This window comes from Leptonotus elevatus, chromosome 4 (genome assembly GCF_054856555.1).
Source record: "Leptonotus elevatus isolate MCC_2025b chromosome 4, RoL_Lele_1.0, whole genome shotgun sequence".
NCBI lineage: Eukaryota > Metazoa > Chordata > Actinopteri > Syngnathiformes > Syngnathidae > Leptonotus > Leptonotus elevatus.
The window spans coordinates 4,021,084-4,038,159 of NC_141242.1; the positions used below are offsets into that span (position 1 = coordinate 4,021,084).

At 37.3% G+C, this 17,076-nt stretch overlaps 1 protein-coding gene across 1 annotated transcript; it reads left to right on the top strand.

Annotated features, from left to right (window-relative positions):
* The first annotated feature begins 5,115 nt into the window (after window positions 1-5,115).
* LOC147175045 (uncharacterized) lies at window positions 5,116-16,226 on the top strand. Its single transcript, XM_086074216.1, has 11 exons — window positions 5,116-5,282; window positions 10,654-10,802; window positions 10,929-11,117; window positions 12,191-12,252; window positions 12,331-12,384; window positions 12,887-12,985; window positions 13,199-13,334; window positions 13,762-13,880; window positions 14,361-14,456; window positions 14,877-14,987; window positions 15,624-16,226. Exons 1-11 carry the CDS (start codon window positions 5,275-5,277, stop codon window positions 15,687-15,689), a joined length of 1,089 nt encoding a protein of 362 aa, XP_085930342.1. The 5' UTR covers window positions 5,116-5,274; the 3' UTR covers window positions 15,690-16,226.
* The last annotated feature ends 850 nt before the right edge of the window (window positions 16,227-17,076 follow it).

The window sequence follows — 17,076 nt, forward strand, 5'->3', positions numbered from 1 at the left end:
TGCTTGTCAATCAAACAATTAACTTGTAAGTGGCTCGTTAAGCTCTGAAACATGCAAAAAATAAAAAAATAAAGAGGACACATGCTTATTTAACATGCATGCTTTAGCGCCATGGCATAAGTTTGAACACAACACTTCACGATTGGCAGAGCGAACACGTGGGGTGGGGTGGGGTGGGGTGGGGAGAGGGGGAGAGGGGGAGAGGGGGAGAGGGGGAGAGGGGGAGGCGGGGCTGGAGAACTTGCCACCGAGTTGACTCTTCAAGACAATTCGACCCGGGATCCGGGTGGCCGAGCGGTACGGTCACTTGCCTACGATGAAGCTTGGCGTGGGTTCGATTCCCCGCTAAAGGTAAGCTAAGGTAAGTCTTTCTTGTGTATAATGTGTGCACAGTCGGTCAGACTTTGGACACACAAGGCGCACTTCGTGAACATATCTGCAACACAAATGAAACACCAAAACTGAACTAAACCAAAACAAAACTAAACCAAAACAAAACTAAAACAAAAGAATCACAAATACAAAACAAAAGAATCACAAATACAATACAATAAAACAAAACAAATACAAAACAAAAGAATCACAAAAACTAAACAAAACAAAACAAAAAAATCACAAATATAAAAACTAAACTAAACCAAAACAAACCACAAAACAAAAGAATCACAAATACAATACAATAAAACAAAACAAAAAAATCACAAAAACTAAACAAAAAAAATCACAAATATAAAAACTAAACCAAAACGAACCAAAAAAAATCACAAATACAAAACCAAAACAAAAAAATCACAAATACAAAAAAATCATCCAAAATCTTTTCACAAATACTAAACAAAATCACCAAACTAAACAAAAAAATCACAAATACAAAAACTAAACAAAATCACCAAACTAAACAAAAAAATCACAAATACAAAAACTAAACAAAAAATAAATCACAAACACACAAAACCTAAACAAAAAAAAATCGCAAACAAAAAATCACAAACGCATAAAACCTAAACTAAAATCACATAATGAAACAAAACAAAAAATCGCAAACACAAATAAAAAAAACACAAAAATTAAAACAATGAAAAGGGAATCACAAACACAAAACAACAAAAAGCACAAACACAAAATATGAAACAATAAAAAAAAGTCACAAAAACTCACGCACACAAAAAAAACATGAACACAAAAAGGTATCTCACTAAATTAAACGGCTAACGTTACTATAAAACTAATATTATTTCTAAATATTTTAAGCACATGTAAACTATGCTTAACTGTGTTAGTAGGAGGTACTTTCGTCACATTCCTCGGATCTCCCCTGCTCTCCCCTCACGTAAACACCACTTCCGTTAAAAAATGTTGGTGTGTTTCATCATTTATTAATGTGTTTCGGGGTTTTGTGTTTACGTGCTTATTTTTTTGTGCTCGTGTTTTTTTTTAATTTGTGTTTGCGATTACGTTTTGTTGTTTTGTTTCGTATTTTGTGTTTGTGCTATATCTGCGTTTGCGATTACATTTGAGTTAAAAAAAAAAAAACTTGTGTTTTTTTTATTTGTAGTTGCGATTACCTTTTTGTTTTTGTGATTTAAAAAAAAATACTGTCGTGTTTTGTTTGTGTTTTTTATTTAGTTTGTGTTTTTTGGTTTGCAATCGTGTTCACTTGGGGATTTTTGTCAACGGTGGCCTGAAAGTAGTTGCTGGTAACATATTATACATATTATATATTACTGTAGCTTCAGACCTTTGTGTTTATTTTAGGACAATGTCGGCACAATAACCAAATTCCTAATGCTCGTGCAACTGTAAAAAAAAAGGTTGATATTGTTAATAGTGACAAAAGTGTAAAAATAAAACTATCATGCTTAACTTGAATGTTGCATTATTACTTAAATAATGTGACTTGTTTTTAAAACAAAACTACTTTATTCATGCAGGGATGTCAGATATTTTACAATAATCATATCTAAGCCTTTAAATGTGCTCAATTAGCTTTATTGACGCTAGTTCCTATATGAAGGTACGTTTTTTTTTTTTTTTTTTTTAAATGATTTAACAATGTATTGTAAATTATTTTGAGGATCCCTAAATTATTGCAGTCCCAGAACCATGGACCCAAGCAATATACACAAATCAGTGTACTCACATTGCAGTACAGGTTTACCGTCTTTTGGGTCTCTGCGCGCCATTTGTGCCTGTGCGTGTGGGCTTGCTCAGGCACTCTGGCTTCCTCCCACATTCCAAAAACCAAACATTTTAAGTTAATTGAAGACTCTAAATCACAGGTGTCAAATTCAAGGTTGATTTGACCACATCGTTTTATGCCTAAACCAAATACAGTGCCTCTTCTTAATGCTCCTATTCAAATGGAAATGTTTGTATTTCGTGCTATATTTTGCGCTAGTGGTGTAGCTATCAAGCTACTTTTGCGTGGAAGCTCACTCCGCCCCCCCATGAGTGTCATGTCATTAAACAGTCTGGTATATACAGTATAGTGAGGGTCCACTGGAAATTGAGTTCGTCGACCCTGGATAGTTTTTGTTTATGCCAGTGTTGTGCTGCTAGCGAGCGGAGCTGCTAGCATGTCTAGCCTCTAGACATGCTAGCTGCGCAGGAGCTAGCAGAGATTCAAATGTAGCAATCCAAGATGGAGTGTATTCAAGGAGTGTTGCCACCTGGAATTACTGTAAAAGGATGCGGGAAATGACACGGAACGTAGGAAAAGAGTAGTATAACACACATCGATGTCGCAAAGTACAAGAAATACATTTTATTGTATTTAATTTACAATGTCTTTTTTTCTTTTTCTTTTTTTACAATGATTTAGAATTGCACGAGCAGCTGTTTCTGGCCCTCGGCCACGCTACAAAGGTCGAATATGTTACGACCACCATTTGACTCTCCCCCTCATATTAGCCATTTCTCCTGAGCTGCCCTCTTTATTTATACACGAGCAAATGACAGCGCGGGGCCTCCAACTTTCTATTTTGTCCTTTTGCGGCGGCGGGAAAGTTGTTGCAGATGTCTGTCGTGAGGGGAATTACAGGCTTGTAGCTGGCAGAGGGGAGCGTGTTCAAATGTTGCTTCTGGGTGTTGTCCGCTTACATTCGGGTGAACATATCCACGACTTGCATTTTTCACATCCTCTAAAATGAATCCAAATAATAATTTGATGGTGAGTGCAAATATGGTGAAGAATCAAACAGTGTTGGTTCTCACAGTATGAGTGATGACAACGTGCTTTATTTATCATGCCTCACTCCTCCACATAGCTGAAGGTCAAGATACATTTTTTCCCTCCCCAAACACTCCCACTTTCAACTTCCAAACAAAAATGACACACGCCCACGCAGAGCAGTCTCACGTATGCCCCCTCCTGGTGATTGGAGGTAAGTACGTCTTCCTAAAATGTCTTATGTGTACCACCCTCTAGTGGATATGCACCTCATTACATGGTGTCAAGGTTTATTTTTATACACCTTGACAGTAATTTTATGATGCAACAAAGTTCAACGTTAAAACTTCAATATATATAATATTCAGAAACCTTTCAATGCACACCCTTCTCACAGTGTCAATCAAATCTTTAAGCGTTGTTATTGAATTTGGATCGGATCATATTGACCTGATGTACCTAATGAAGTGGCCACGGAGTGTACGTGTTTTGAATGAAGAGAAAGTCTAAAATGTCACTTCATAGTATCCTTACCTTTTATTTCCCCAACTTATTTATTCACATTTAACGAGAAGATTTGTGAACTGCTCCTTTTGTCTACAATTTCTTCTTTGAAGATTTTTTTTAAAGTGTATCTGCACAATCATTCATATTGTTTATTCTTCCCTTTTCAAGCATTTTAACTTCATGAGTTAAACTGGTGCGTTATCTTTTGTCACTGTGTGTCCCATGAGCACGTCAACAAACTAAGAAAAACGCTCGCGCAGAGAAACATCTTGAATTAATCAAGATGGGGCTGTTTTGACAAGTCACATGCTTCATTCCTTCACTCAACAAATCACCCGGTCCCACCGCCCACCATTCAAACATCTTTCGTAAAATTTTCCACTAAGTTGTTAAGAGTTTTTTTTAACCAACTTTCTTTCTTTCTTTCTTTCAAAATCCAAATATTATTACTTGACCTCTGTTCCCTCTACTTTGCTGCGTATTGTATAATTTATGTAAATATAAACATGTCATGGATCTAATGTAATGTACCTATTCAATCTTATGCCATCTGAGATTTATACCTTGTACCTCAGAACTTTTAGGTAGTGGTGGTAACCACAAGTCCTGCCTTAAATTTGCATGTAAATTATATATATATATATATATATATATATATATATATATATATATATATATATATATATATATATATATATATATATATATATATATTTTTTTTTTTAGACATTACATTTATAATATATTTTAATGACTTTATATTTTAAAATATGCATAATATGCTCTAAAAAAAACAAAACAAAGATAATTTAATGTATCTAAAAAAAAAGTCCATTACTTTTAATATGATCACATTTTGTTTTATCCCATTTATTTTGGTTATATACATTTGACTATAATACACAATAAAAAAAAAGGTAGATATAACAAAAAATATATTAAATAAAAAAATGTAGAGATCAAAAGTAGATTAAAAAAATTAGATCTAGTATACCAAAAAATGCAAAGTACGATTTATATTATTTGATGGGGTGGGAAATGTTTTTTTGGGGGGGCTTGAGAAAAGTTTAACAGGATGTAATAAGGATTCAGTCCACCAGTGGGCGCCAGAGAGTAACTTTTCAAACTTACGCCAAAGCTCCTCAGTGTCAAAAACTAAAGCGTAGACCTTATCAAATATTTCTGAACTTTGGTTTCAATAACAAAAACAAAAAGTACACTACAATCCCAATGATTACTTCAGGTTCTCCAGTTAGTCTTCTTCAATGTTTAATTGAAGTTGTTAAAAAAATGTCACATAGGCCTTGCATTTGGCTGAGGGGAAGTGCCCTCTTATCGATCAACAGCAGCTCCAGGTTGCGTAAGGCCTGCGCACCACAAGGCCGGTTAGTGTAACAACCCTCCTACATGCGACACATCCCGCCCCACTCTTAAACACGCGTACACATCTACACATACCTGCTCGACATAACCCAGGGTGGGCGTGGCAAAAGTCTGCGGGGCTGGAAGGGCAAGTTGAACTCATGAGCAGAATCAAGGACGGCAGTCTTTCTTTTTTGCTTTTGATTCGGGGAGCGTAACAACACACAACAGGCAACATGAGCAGGTAAGAGGCCTCTTGTCACTTCAAGGTCAACCCAAGGGTGCCCTTTGTCGCATGCATGGACTCACTGTTCACTTCCTGCATTTGGATTTTAATCACTTTTTTTTTGGTTCAGCAGTGAAAACATCAACGTGGGCGTGTGGTTTCGTTTTCATGCTTATGCATGACAACTTCTGCATTTTTTTGCTTCCTCTGTGCACATCCATCCATAATTATGCACACACAGTGGTCTTGTTCTCATTTTACGACCTAAATAAAGTCTTTGGGTGTTGCGTTTCCTGCCGTCGCACCCCGCTTCACAACATTCGGCACACCCGCACCACCTCCACGTGAGCCAAATGTTGCCCCCACAAAGCAACACAATGTTATCAGTTCACTAATAACATGTATCATGTGTATGCATACAAAAGGTCAGTGGTTGCCAAACTGTTTTTTTCCACACCAAGTACACGAAGTGTTTATCACTTTTCAAGTTTTCTTCCTAAATAGTGTTTTTTTTGGGGAATAATAATTACATTAAAGTTAGTAAAACGTCTCTAAATAGAACTTGCAAAATACAACCAAGTATAGACTCTGACATGAGAAAAGCAAAAAAGTAAAAAAAAAAAGAAGAAGAAAAGTTTCCCCCCATCAATTAGGCTGTTTTGAATGGAGGTATAAACATTTTTTCTTTTGGAATAATAATTACATTAAAACATAAACATGGATACAAATGTTAAATAAAAAAGTGATTATAAGTTATCATTTAAAACAAACCGTTCCATATATGCTGGACTTAGGGCAAATCATTAGGTTAGGTTAGTAAAACGTCTCTAAATATAACTTGCAAAATACAACCAAGTATAGACTCTGACATGAGAAAAGTAAAAAAGTTTAAAAAAAGAAGAAGAAGAAAAGTTTCCCCCCATCAATTAGGCTGTTTTGAATGGAGGTATAAACATTATTTTTTTTTGGAATAATAATTACATTAAAACATAAACATTGATACAAATGTTAAATAAAAAAGGGATTATAAGTTATCATTTAAAACAAACCGTTCCAAATATGCTGGACTTAGGGCACATCATTAGGTTAGGTTAGTAAAACGTCTCTAAATATAACTTGCAAAATACAACCAAGTATAGACTCTGACATGAGAAAAGTAAAAAAGTAAAAAAAAAGAAGAAGAAAAGTTTCCCCCTATCAATTAGGCTGTTTTGAATGGAGGTATAAACATTTTTTTTTAAACATCAGCTTAAAAGTCCCTCTTTTATCAACTTAAATATTGCTTGTAGTGAGAAGAAAAATTATAAATATTTACTTTTTTAACCAAGACGCGTGTAGATAAAAAAAAAAAAAAGTTCATTCATATTTACCTCTTTTTTTTTTTTTACCAATAGCTGTTGTTAAGTGTAGGGAGTAAAAGTAAAAGGGGTTAGAAAAATAAATACTCAAGTAAAGTAAAGTAAAGAGGTAAAACGGTAACAATACCTGAAAAAAATTACATAATTTAAGTAACAAAGGTATTTAGTGATGTGTATTTTAATGTACTTTTGTAGAGGGGACTACAGATGCAAATTAGCAACTGCTGCTAGAATCTGTCATATTTACTACTGAATTTGTTGTTAATCAATGTGCATAGTCCCTTTCAAATACATTTATAATAATATAATAAAGTTTGTTACTTACCACCACTGTAAAAGAAAAAAAAAGAAGCTATGTGAGCATTAGCATTGTTAGCATGATTATCGCGTTCGCGGGGACAGTTTCTTGTTTTACAAAGTCCACAGATATTTATGAAAAAAACATTCTAAAAAAATATGTGATCGTGCTTTAATATGAATTGTTTGTCCATTTTCCTTTCGAGTTTTGCACCTTTTATACGAGACCAGAGTCCTTCCCTTTATTTTTTTTTAGCGGAGCTTTGCTATTTAGCGGGTTGTGGGGTGTCGCACCCTCTCCTCAGGGCACATCGACACAGCCCTTATTCTTTATTCATATTTCACTTCCTCTATGGGAAGCCGTAAAACGAGTTACCGAGCCTTTCGCCTCTGGACTTATGTAAGATATTGCATAATTGTCCACTGAGACCCTCGACATGCCAGAAGGGCTGCTATGCATTTGAACCACCCCCCTTCACACCCAACCCCCTCCCCCGCCCAATAAATCCCATCCTGCTAGCGCTGGGGGCTCATGTTACACGCGTACATATTTGCGCATTCTGTGTGTTCGTGTCACAGAATCCTTTCTCGAGTGCTGTTGTAATCAAAACACACTTCACCCCCCCCACCCCCCCCCCCCCGAAACCTCATTGTGATAACTTTGATGAATACAATACAAAAGCATCAGATCCTGTATTACTTGGCAGCCCTCCACCGAAAATAAAGCAACTCAGAATTGAAGGAAGGAGTGTTGTTGTTTCCTTCTAGAGATGACACAAGTTTCACACAAAAAAAAAAAAAGTGTTTTGATGCACTTATATTGGAAACTCCTCAATGAACCAATAAGCAAACACGAGCGGTCATATAATTACCAGTCAGCAAAAAATAAGAGGAAACATTTCAGAACACAATGTTTTTTTTTCAGAGTTGATCTGGTTTGGTCTTTGCCAACTTTCGCCACAGTCCACATCTGGATGCAATTGTGCACATTCCGAAAAGATTCCCAAGAAGGTCGAGAAAAACAATAAAAGGACGGGGGAGGAAAGGCCTTGAAGGGTTTCAGTCACCATTTTGTTGGTGATTAGCGCTTTCTTTCTTTCTTCTTTTTTTTTTGTTGTTATCTTTCAAGTGTTATTCTTCGTGACATAACGGGCTGCCATCTGGTGCTGATCAGGAGAACTGGCGTTCGTCAAGCTTGTGACAGGAGGGAGAGCAAAGCCGTTTTATGACCTCTTGAGGAGGAGCTTGGGTTGGGAATGTTTTTGTGAAATGTGGAGAGATGAGATATGTAAAAAAATATATAAAATTCTGATGCAAACGATCAGCGTGGAAGGCGGTCTGGTGATCGCCCTGATCAACTTTACATCATGCGCGAGTGGAGATTTTTTTTGCAGTTCTTACTTTGCGTGTTTTGATCTTCTGCATAGACTCCAGCGAGTCCATTTCTGCTTCTGTAATGTCAAAAACTGTGTGCACCTCTCCTGAGCTCAATTGAAAGGGAATGAGTAGAGCCACTTTTGTTGGGTAGGAAGTCGGCTGTCTCTCCCACAGTCACTCCCACAACGGCGCAATCTCAAAGAGGAAGTCAACCCCCAATTTTTTGGGGACAATAATATGGTCTATGCAGCCCCACTAAATATGGCATTCTGGACAAGCGGTTAATAAAATGGATGGATGGATGGTTAATATTTATTGCGTTCGTAGAATATGAGTTAAGCAGCAAAATCCAGCTGTTTTTTATCCATCTCAGGGGGCGGCCATTTTGCCACTTGCTGTCGACGTCTCAGGTAACAACCAATCACAGTGCAGCTTTGGAAAACAGGTGAGCTGTGATTGGTCATTGCCTGACCCTGAGCAACATTGATGTCATCTTCAGTCGACAGCAAGTAGCAAAATGGCCGCCCCCTAAAATGGATAAAACCGCCTGGATTTTGCTTCATAACTCATGTTCTACAAATGTAGTATTAATCAGAATGTCATGTTTAGACTAGTGAGGCAACATATAGCATATTATTGTCGAGAAATGTTTATGGTTAACTTCCACTTTAAACCCATTTCTACTTTACCATTTCGGGCCCATAATATTATGAAAATTGAATTAATCCCCAGTATTAAAGTAATGCGGCTAATCTGTACAAGAAAAAAAAATACATATTTTGTTGGCTTTAAAGGCATAATTTTCAGAGAGCAAAGTTGTATTTTTTTCCAAGATAAATTTGTAGTATTATGATATTAAATTCTAAGTCATAAATGTATATTAGTGTCCATATTTATTCTTGTAATATTACACTTTGCATTCTGGAAATAACACTGTTACACTTGCCCAAAATGCCCAAAGCTAAAGGGAAATGATTGGTTTATTATGTTTGTTTTATTGGAACGCAGGTCCCTTATGAAAGGTGTTAACTTTCTTTTTTAATGATTCAATCATTTATTGTGAAAGACCAATTTAAAGTGGAAGTCAACCTTAAACGTTTCTTGATAATAATATGTTATACGTGACCTCACTAGCCCAAACATGACATTCTGATTAATATTACATTTGTGTAATATGAGTTATGAAGCAAAATCCAGACATTTTTCTCCATTTCAGGGGGCGGCCATTTTGCCACTGTAGCCTGAAGATGACATCAATGTTGTTCAAGGATCAGGCAACAACCAATCACACCTCACCTGTTTTCTGAAGCTGTGCTGTGATTGGTTGTTACCTGAAACCTGAGCAACATGGATGCCATCTTCTGTCGACAGCAAGTGGTAAAATGGCCGCCCCTTGAGATGGATAAAAACGGCTGGATTTTGCTGCTTAACTCATATTCCTCTAACACAATATTAACCAGAATACCATATTTAGACTAGTGGGGCTGCGTAGAACTTAGTAGGGGTGTGGGAATCTTTGAATGTCTCACAATTCGATTTGATTCCGATTTTTGGGTGCGCGATTCGATTCAGAATTAGTAACGATTTTTGATTCAAAATGATTTGATTGCCAATGATTTTTTCTTCAATTTATAGATGTTCAAGGAATCGTAATGATCTACTCCAGTCTGACTCGCTAATGCTAATTAGTGCTCTTTTCGCTGCACTTTTATCATTCAAAAGAACGGCTCCATGCAAAAAAAAAAAAAAACTTTTATTGGAATAACTTGATTGTGACTTTTTCCTTCTACTCTCTAATGTGGCTACAACCTAACAGTGTATCAGACCGCGTGGAACCACACTGCCCCTAAGTGGCCAAATCGGTTACAACATGAACAGCGCTCCCAATAAAGGCACACACAAACAAAGGGAAGACAGTATAAAATAATTTAAAAAAAATCGATTTGGGGGCATTTCAAATCGATTCTGAATCGTACTAAATGATAATCGCGATTCTTATGTGAATCGATCTCTCTTTAAGAACCTCAGTTTCAGCCTTTACTATTTGAGACTGAATCAACTCCCATTTTGTTTTTAAGTCGAGGGAAAATTCTGTCGCTGATGACTGACCAAAGTCACTTGCACTTGTGAGGGTTTCCATGTGACCGAGCAAGACAAAGAAGCCTTTCTGTCCGATGCACGTCATCCGATGCGCGATGTTCTGCCAGCTATTATACTGCCTAAAATTAGCATCAGGCTAGCTTTGGTGAACAAGAGAAGTTGCTGTTTTTTTTTACCTCATGCACTCCCTTTTGAAACAAATAATGTGACGTTGGGCTATTGCAACATTGAGCTTGTGTCTCTCTCGTGGTGTGTAGGTGTTTGATTACCCAGCAGGAGGTGCAGAGTTTCATCGAGAGGTGCATGATGGCGGTGGGCACCAAGCAGCATCACGCCCGCAGCCTGGCACAGGTTCTGGTGGAGGGCGACCACAGAGGTCACTACAGCCACGGACTGAACAGGATGGGTCAGTTTTGCCTAGCGCAACATCGCTATAAACTGCTATGCCCTCACGTGTGGGCAAGGAGAGCCACCGCTGCCGAGGCATTGGCAGTTTTACTTGAAATATCATTTGGTACTGTTTTTCCGACAGACATGTACGTGAAAGACATTAAGACGGGAATCTGCGCCAAGGACGGTGAGCCCGTCCTGGATAAGGAGAGCCCCGCCACGGCGCTCGTGGATGGGAGGAACCTTCTGGGCCCCGTGGTGGGCAACTTCTGTATGGATCTGGCCATCAAGAAGGCCAAAGAAGTTGGCATCGGATGGGTGGTGGCGCACGGTGAGGAAAAACAATGACTCATCACATGATTCATTTTGTCCCACTCAACCATCAACATTATACTTTTCAGGAGCTATTATTTGTTATGCCTTTATTTTGTTGCGATTGGCGCATCATTGTTGTCGATACAATTGAATAGGATGTAGTAAAAAAAAAAAAAAAAAAGGCTTAAAGCTGCTGAACGCAGAAAATGTAATTTCAAATCGCTACTGCCACCTCTGGCAGAAAAATGAAACTACACACACTCTTTACGTACAACGCATGACGTCCGTCACATCCGCAGACAGAGGGCGGGAAATTCAAAGCGGAATCCAGTCTGAAAACTATTGGACAGAGGCTTGCCGGAGTAGCCATTGCGAACGGCTAATGTGTTAATCGACTAATTAGAAGAGGTTTCAGTCATAAAGGGTCAAATAAAAAGGCTATTGTAAAGATATTTTGGGGGCAAATTGTTACAGAGTAACTTTTATAAATCCTTAACTATTGATTGAAGTTAATTTTTATTTGAATACACTACTAATTGAAATTCAGTTTTACTCGAATAATGCTAACAGAGTTGCAAATCAATGCTAATCCTAGTTTTTGCTCCTAAAGTACATTTACAATTTATGTTAGCTGCTATGCTAACTGGTCATAACAAACTTATAAGCATCTGACTAAATAATAAAGAAAACTTTTATATGAATATATTTTTCTGATAATCATGTCACAAAGTGCACAAACCTTTAAAAATGATTGACTTGTAACTCCATCCGTTTCCTGCTCAATTTGTTTTTCTACATTTTGGTAAAAAAGCGATTTGATTTAACAAAAGTGAGAAAGTAATGTTGTTGTATTATAATACCACAATGGCACATTATTTAAAGTTTTTTTTTTTTTTTAAATCAATGACCAAAGAAAGCGATTCACATTATATTAGGTCAAAAATGGTAAACCATAATATTTGCATTTTATGCTAGTTGTATGTCAATGCTGTGTCATAACAGACAACAATATAATCTAACGTTAAGTTGATCTTTTCTTCCAAATATGAAATACTGCAAAGTCAAATATATGTGAACTGTCTGTTGTAGGCTCCAACCACTATGGCATCGCCGGCTACTACGCCATGCAAGCTCTGAAGGAGAACATGATCGTGAGTCAATAATGTCTGCGAATCCGACCGCTGTCCCGTTTGCTTTATCTAAACAAACTGCTCATGTCTCCAACACAGGGAATGTCCTTCACCAACACGTCCCCTCTGGTGGTCCCCACACGAGGAAAAGAGGTCAGCAATTATACTTCATTTTTTTCTTCTTCTTCTTTTCTTCTTTTTCTTCGCCTTCTTTTTTTCTTCTTCCTTTTCTAATTGATGAACTCATTCACTGCCATTGACGGCTATAGATGTCAAAAATTCATATTTCTATTAGTTTTACTATGAAGTATGAAAACCTAGAATTTTTTAAAATTGTACATTTAGAACAGATATAAAATTTGTGAGATTAATCATGAGTTAACTAGTGAGGTCATGCAATTAATTACGATTAAAAGTTTTAATCACCTGTGGTAAAAAAAAAATTTTTTTATAATGAATTGCATGACTTCAATAGTTAACGATTAATCACAAATTTTATATCTGTTCTAAATGTACAATATTTTTTTCCCAAGGTTTTCATACTCTTGTTAAAAAAAGTGGGATTTTTTTAAAATGACTAGAAATAGAAATATCATTTTTGACGTCTATAGCCGTCAATGGCAGTAAATGAGTTCAATTGAACTGTCGTTTGTAGTGCACCTTAGGCACCAACCCCCTGAGTTTGGCAGCTCCGTCCAAAAATGGCGACAGCTTCGTCCTGGATATGGCTACGTCCTCTGTCGCCCTTGGAAAAGTGAGTACACTGAGGCCAACAGGCTTCTCTTAACAGTCGCAGTTTTGAAACGACCTTCTTCATACTCCTCGGGATTATTACTACCTTATTTATTTTTCATGATACCAAATTGAAACGGGCTTTTTTTCTTCTGCCCCACGGCTAAAAAAATTCCACTGGTGTTCCTCACATCTCGAGTTTGTTGTGAGACATTTTTGATACGCGTGCACACAGGTGGAGCTGCACGAGCGTCGTGGTGACACCATCCCAGAGGGATGGGGCTGCGACCCCCAGGGCAAGATCACTGCTGACCCCAAGAAAGTTCTGAACGGAGGAGGCTTGGTTCCCATCGGTGGCAGCGAGGCCACAGGTCTGCTCTAACGTCTCATCGAGTCACACTGAACATGCTCATGTCCATACACTTTTTAGTTATTATTTATTTTTAATATTATTATTATTATTTTTATTCCTTTTTTAAATTACTTTTCTTTTTTATTATTATTTTTTATTTTCTTTTATTTTTTTAAATTTTTCTTTTATTTTTTTAAATTTTTCTTTTTTTAAATTTTTCTTTTTTAAATTACTTTTAATTTATTGAACATTTCTATCGACACCAAATGCTCGGGTACCTTCTTGTTATGGTAAAAATGAACATTGTTAAATGACCACCGCACAAGAGCATTATTAAAAGTTTTAAAGGCACTTTGGTACACGTTTTGCGTTAGACCTGATTTGTGTGTACCTAATGAAGTGTCCCATGAGTGAATTGTACTATTGTGCGTGTTTTTGTCGTCCAGGAGGGTACAAAGGTTACGGCCTTGGAATGATGGTAGAGGTGTTCTGCGGTATCCTGGCTGGCGCCAAATACAGCAAACATGTCCGCACATGGAAAGTGACCGACAAGGTTGCAGACTTGGTAGGTTGCACACTTTATCTACAAAATTATTTTGAACTATATGATCGTGAGTTTTTGATGCGTAAATGAGGAAAATTGCAATAACTGCAGACTATTGTGGGGATTTCTGTTCACACAAAACATGGTTCAGTTTAAATTTGACAAAATATGCAAATATGAATTATTATTTTTTAAGTCGTACTTTTGTTCAAGTATTACAAAGTTTGTCATGTAAAATGGATTTGATATATACCATTGTGAGGTAAATCAAGAAAATATGGCATATATTCTTTATCCTCTTTGAAGAATGAATAATATTACCGAGTGTACTGAGGACCTGACACTATGCCTGTGTAAAAACAGTATACAAGGGTTAAGCAAATTCAACCTATGCCATGTTGCTTTAACCCAGTGAATGTTTTTACTCTTTGCAATGGGGTCATTGACCTCGTCAGAGCTGTAACCAAGGTGGTTTGTGTGTGTGTGCGTGCGTTTTCACAGGGTCAGTGTTTCGTGGCAATCAACCCGGAGAACTTCGCTCCCGGGTTCACCGAACGCATGGCGGACCTCCTGGCCATTCAGAGAGGACTGGACCCTGTGAGTGCTTTGGTTCAGGGGCACCGGGCTCGGGGAGAGGCGGCAGGAACACAAAGTCTGACAGACATGTCAAATTCAACAGCGTCAAGATGTTTATTGATAGAAATTCTTAACATATTTATGACATGTTTTGTTAAATTAAGAAAATAAGCAATTTAAAAAAAATCCTGAGTAAATACACTAAAAAACTGAAAAATAAACAAATACAGGATATACAATATGTTATTTATAAATGCATTATAAGGATGTTTACATATAGATAAATGATAAAACATCCATTAATACAATGGAAGGAAATTACATGTAATATAAATAAAAACGTAACTGAGTAAATATGTATGTCGGCTAAATACAATTTGGAAATGAAAACATCTTAACAAACAACAAGATGGATACATTTTTGTTGTTTTTGTGCTGCAGGCTGAGGCCGATGCTCCCGTTCTGACCGCCGGAGATCCCGAGAGGGCCAACATCGCCAAGTGTGAGAAGATGGGCGGCATCCCGTACCACATCAACGTCGTCAACTACATGGTAGGAACAAGTCCGATGATCAAATCAACACCTTAGTTTATTTATAGATCTCAAATGAGAAATAAACACAATTTAGTTGCAGATACACACAATAGGAATAACATTTTGATTTTGTATGCAGTATATACATGCTACTGTGCATTGTATATATAATATTGTATATATAATATAATATAAATATATATTAATTAATATAGCCGTTCTATAGCAAGTGAATCAGTGACAACCCCCCCAAAAAACTATTTTTTTTTACAACACCGCCACCCGCTGGAGCTGATGGGTAACTGCACAAACTACTCGCTGTGGTTCGAATGACACTCCAATGCGGCCGTAAACATAATAATAATAATAATAGTAATACAATTAAAAGCGTGGACTTACATTAAGTCTGGCCAACTTCTACATTGGTCATTAAGAGAGAGTGACAAGGGGGAAAAAATCATTTTAACTTGTGATCAAGAGTGAGTCGATATTTTAAATAACATTTAGGAATCACTTTCACTACAGCCACAGTGACTTTAGTCTCAGAACAACTGCATATTTCTGTATTTTGTGCATTGATTATTTGAAATTTCATTGGGGAGACAGACAATGCTCTTTAACTCTGGAATAACAAATTTCGTTGTTTGATTTCAGAATGAATGTGCCAAGAAAGAGGGTGTCAGTCCTCTGCTGCCTTGTAACAAAATCATTCCAGAGTAGAAGTGACAACTTGTCTTCTTCTGAGTGTCCTCCTCCCTGCCAGCAGGCTGGTTGGCATCTTTCAATACTGCGACCAAATGAAAGCAAGTCTTGCTGTGGCATCTAAAGACAAAAAAACACACCAAATTGTCAATAAGGGACTGCGTGAAATTATGTTTTAGTCATATTTAGTATGTGTGACACACTAATATAATGCAACATGTCGGCTGTTACGTTGACTAAAAATTCTGCACCTTTCTTTTCATGGATCCTGTTGCATGTTTTTACTCGACGACTGAATAAATGAAAACTCGATGTTTGTGTCATACAAGTCCAGCCGATGCGGTCATCACTTGGCAACTCAGTGAAGCAATGCGGTTAGAGGAACAAGTGAATGTACAGTTAAAGTGCCTAGAATACGTGATGTTCTAAGACAGAACATTTTGAATTGGATGACTTATTTTTATATATTCAATATGCAGCAAACTCCATGAAGGCTTGTTGTCGTCAGCAATATTTCAAGTGCCTTATTCTTTGCAATAAAGTCATATTATACAACATGTAGTCATTCTTTAGCATTTGACATATATACAATATAGACTATAGGCCTATACATTTGATAATAAAGCAAAGAATCATATTTCGGAACTTAAAACTTAACACGTGCCTTAGTGTAGACTCAAAAAGGCACATTTTCTGACAGCGTTTTTAAAGCTAGTCCTCATTTTGCTGCAGTTATTTTTATAAACTAAAATGGCAGCTATAGTCTTGGGTTGTGGTTGTCTTTGTTCTTGCAGTAGATTTCATGCAACATATTTTTTTCCCACTTTTTTTTTTTAACCTTAACACAGTATGAGTATTTATGTTAAGAAACACTTAATAGCTAGCTACTTTTATTATTATTATTTTTAAATCAGTATTAATTCATGCGCGATTCATTCCCGCCTTTTCCGTGGCATATAGTCCATTCGCTACCCAAATCTTAATGCCTAATGCTGTTCAACCAATCAAACGTAACCATTAGACTGACATTGACGTCATTTCGCCAATCAAACAAAGCCAGGTAGTCACATGACCGTAAGCAGTCTTTGCGGGCTCGTCAAACGTGAACGATTTCCGTGAAGAATGCCACTTCATTTCACCCGTCAACTTTGTATCCGTTTCCGGTTTGCGACGTGTTGGCCGCGTCCCAGTACTTGCGCTTCCGCCGATGAGCGGTAGCGCGCGTTTGGGGGGGTGCAGGGGTGGGGGTGAGAGTGTTGGAACGCGGCCAGCAGTGGCCGTAAACGGCGCTGATGTTTAAAACCCGGAAGTGGGACGTGCGTGGCATCTACCCTATTGCCAACGTAATGGAGTCTTCATGCGACTTTCAGACTCTCAAAGTTGAACACCCCTGCCCGCACATTAA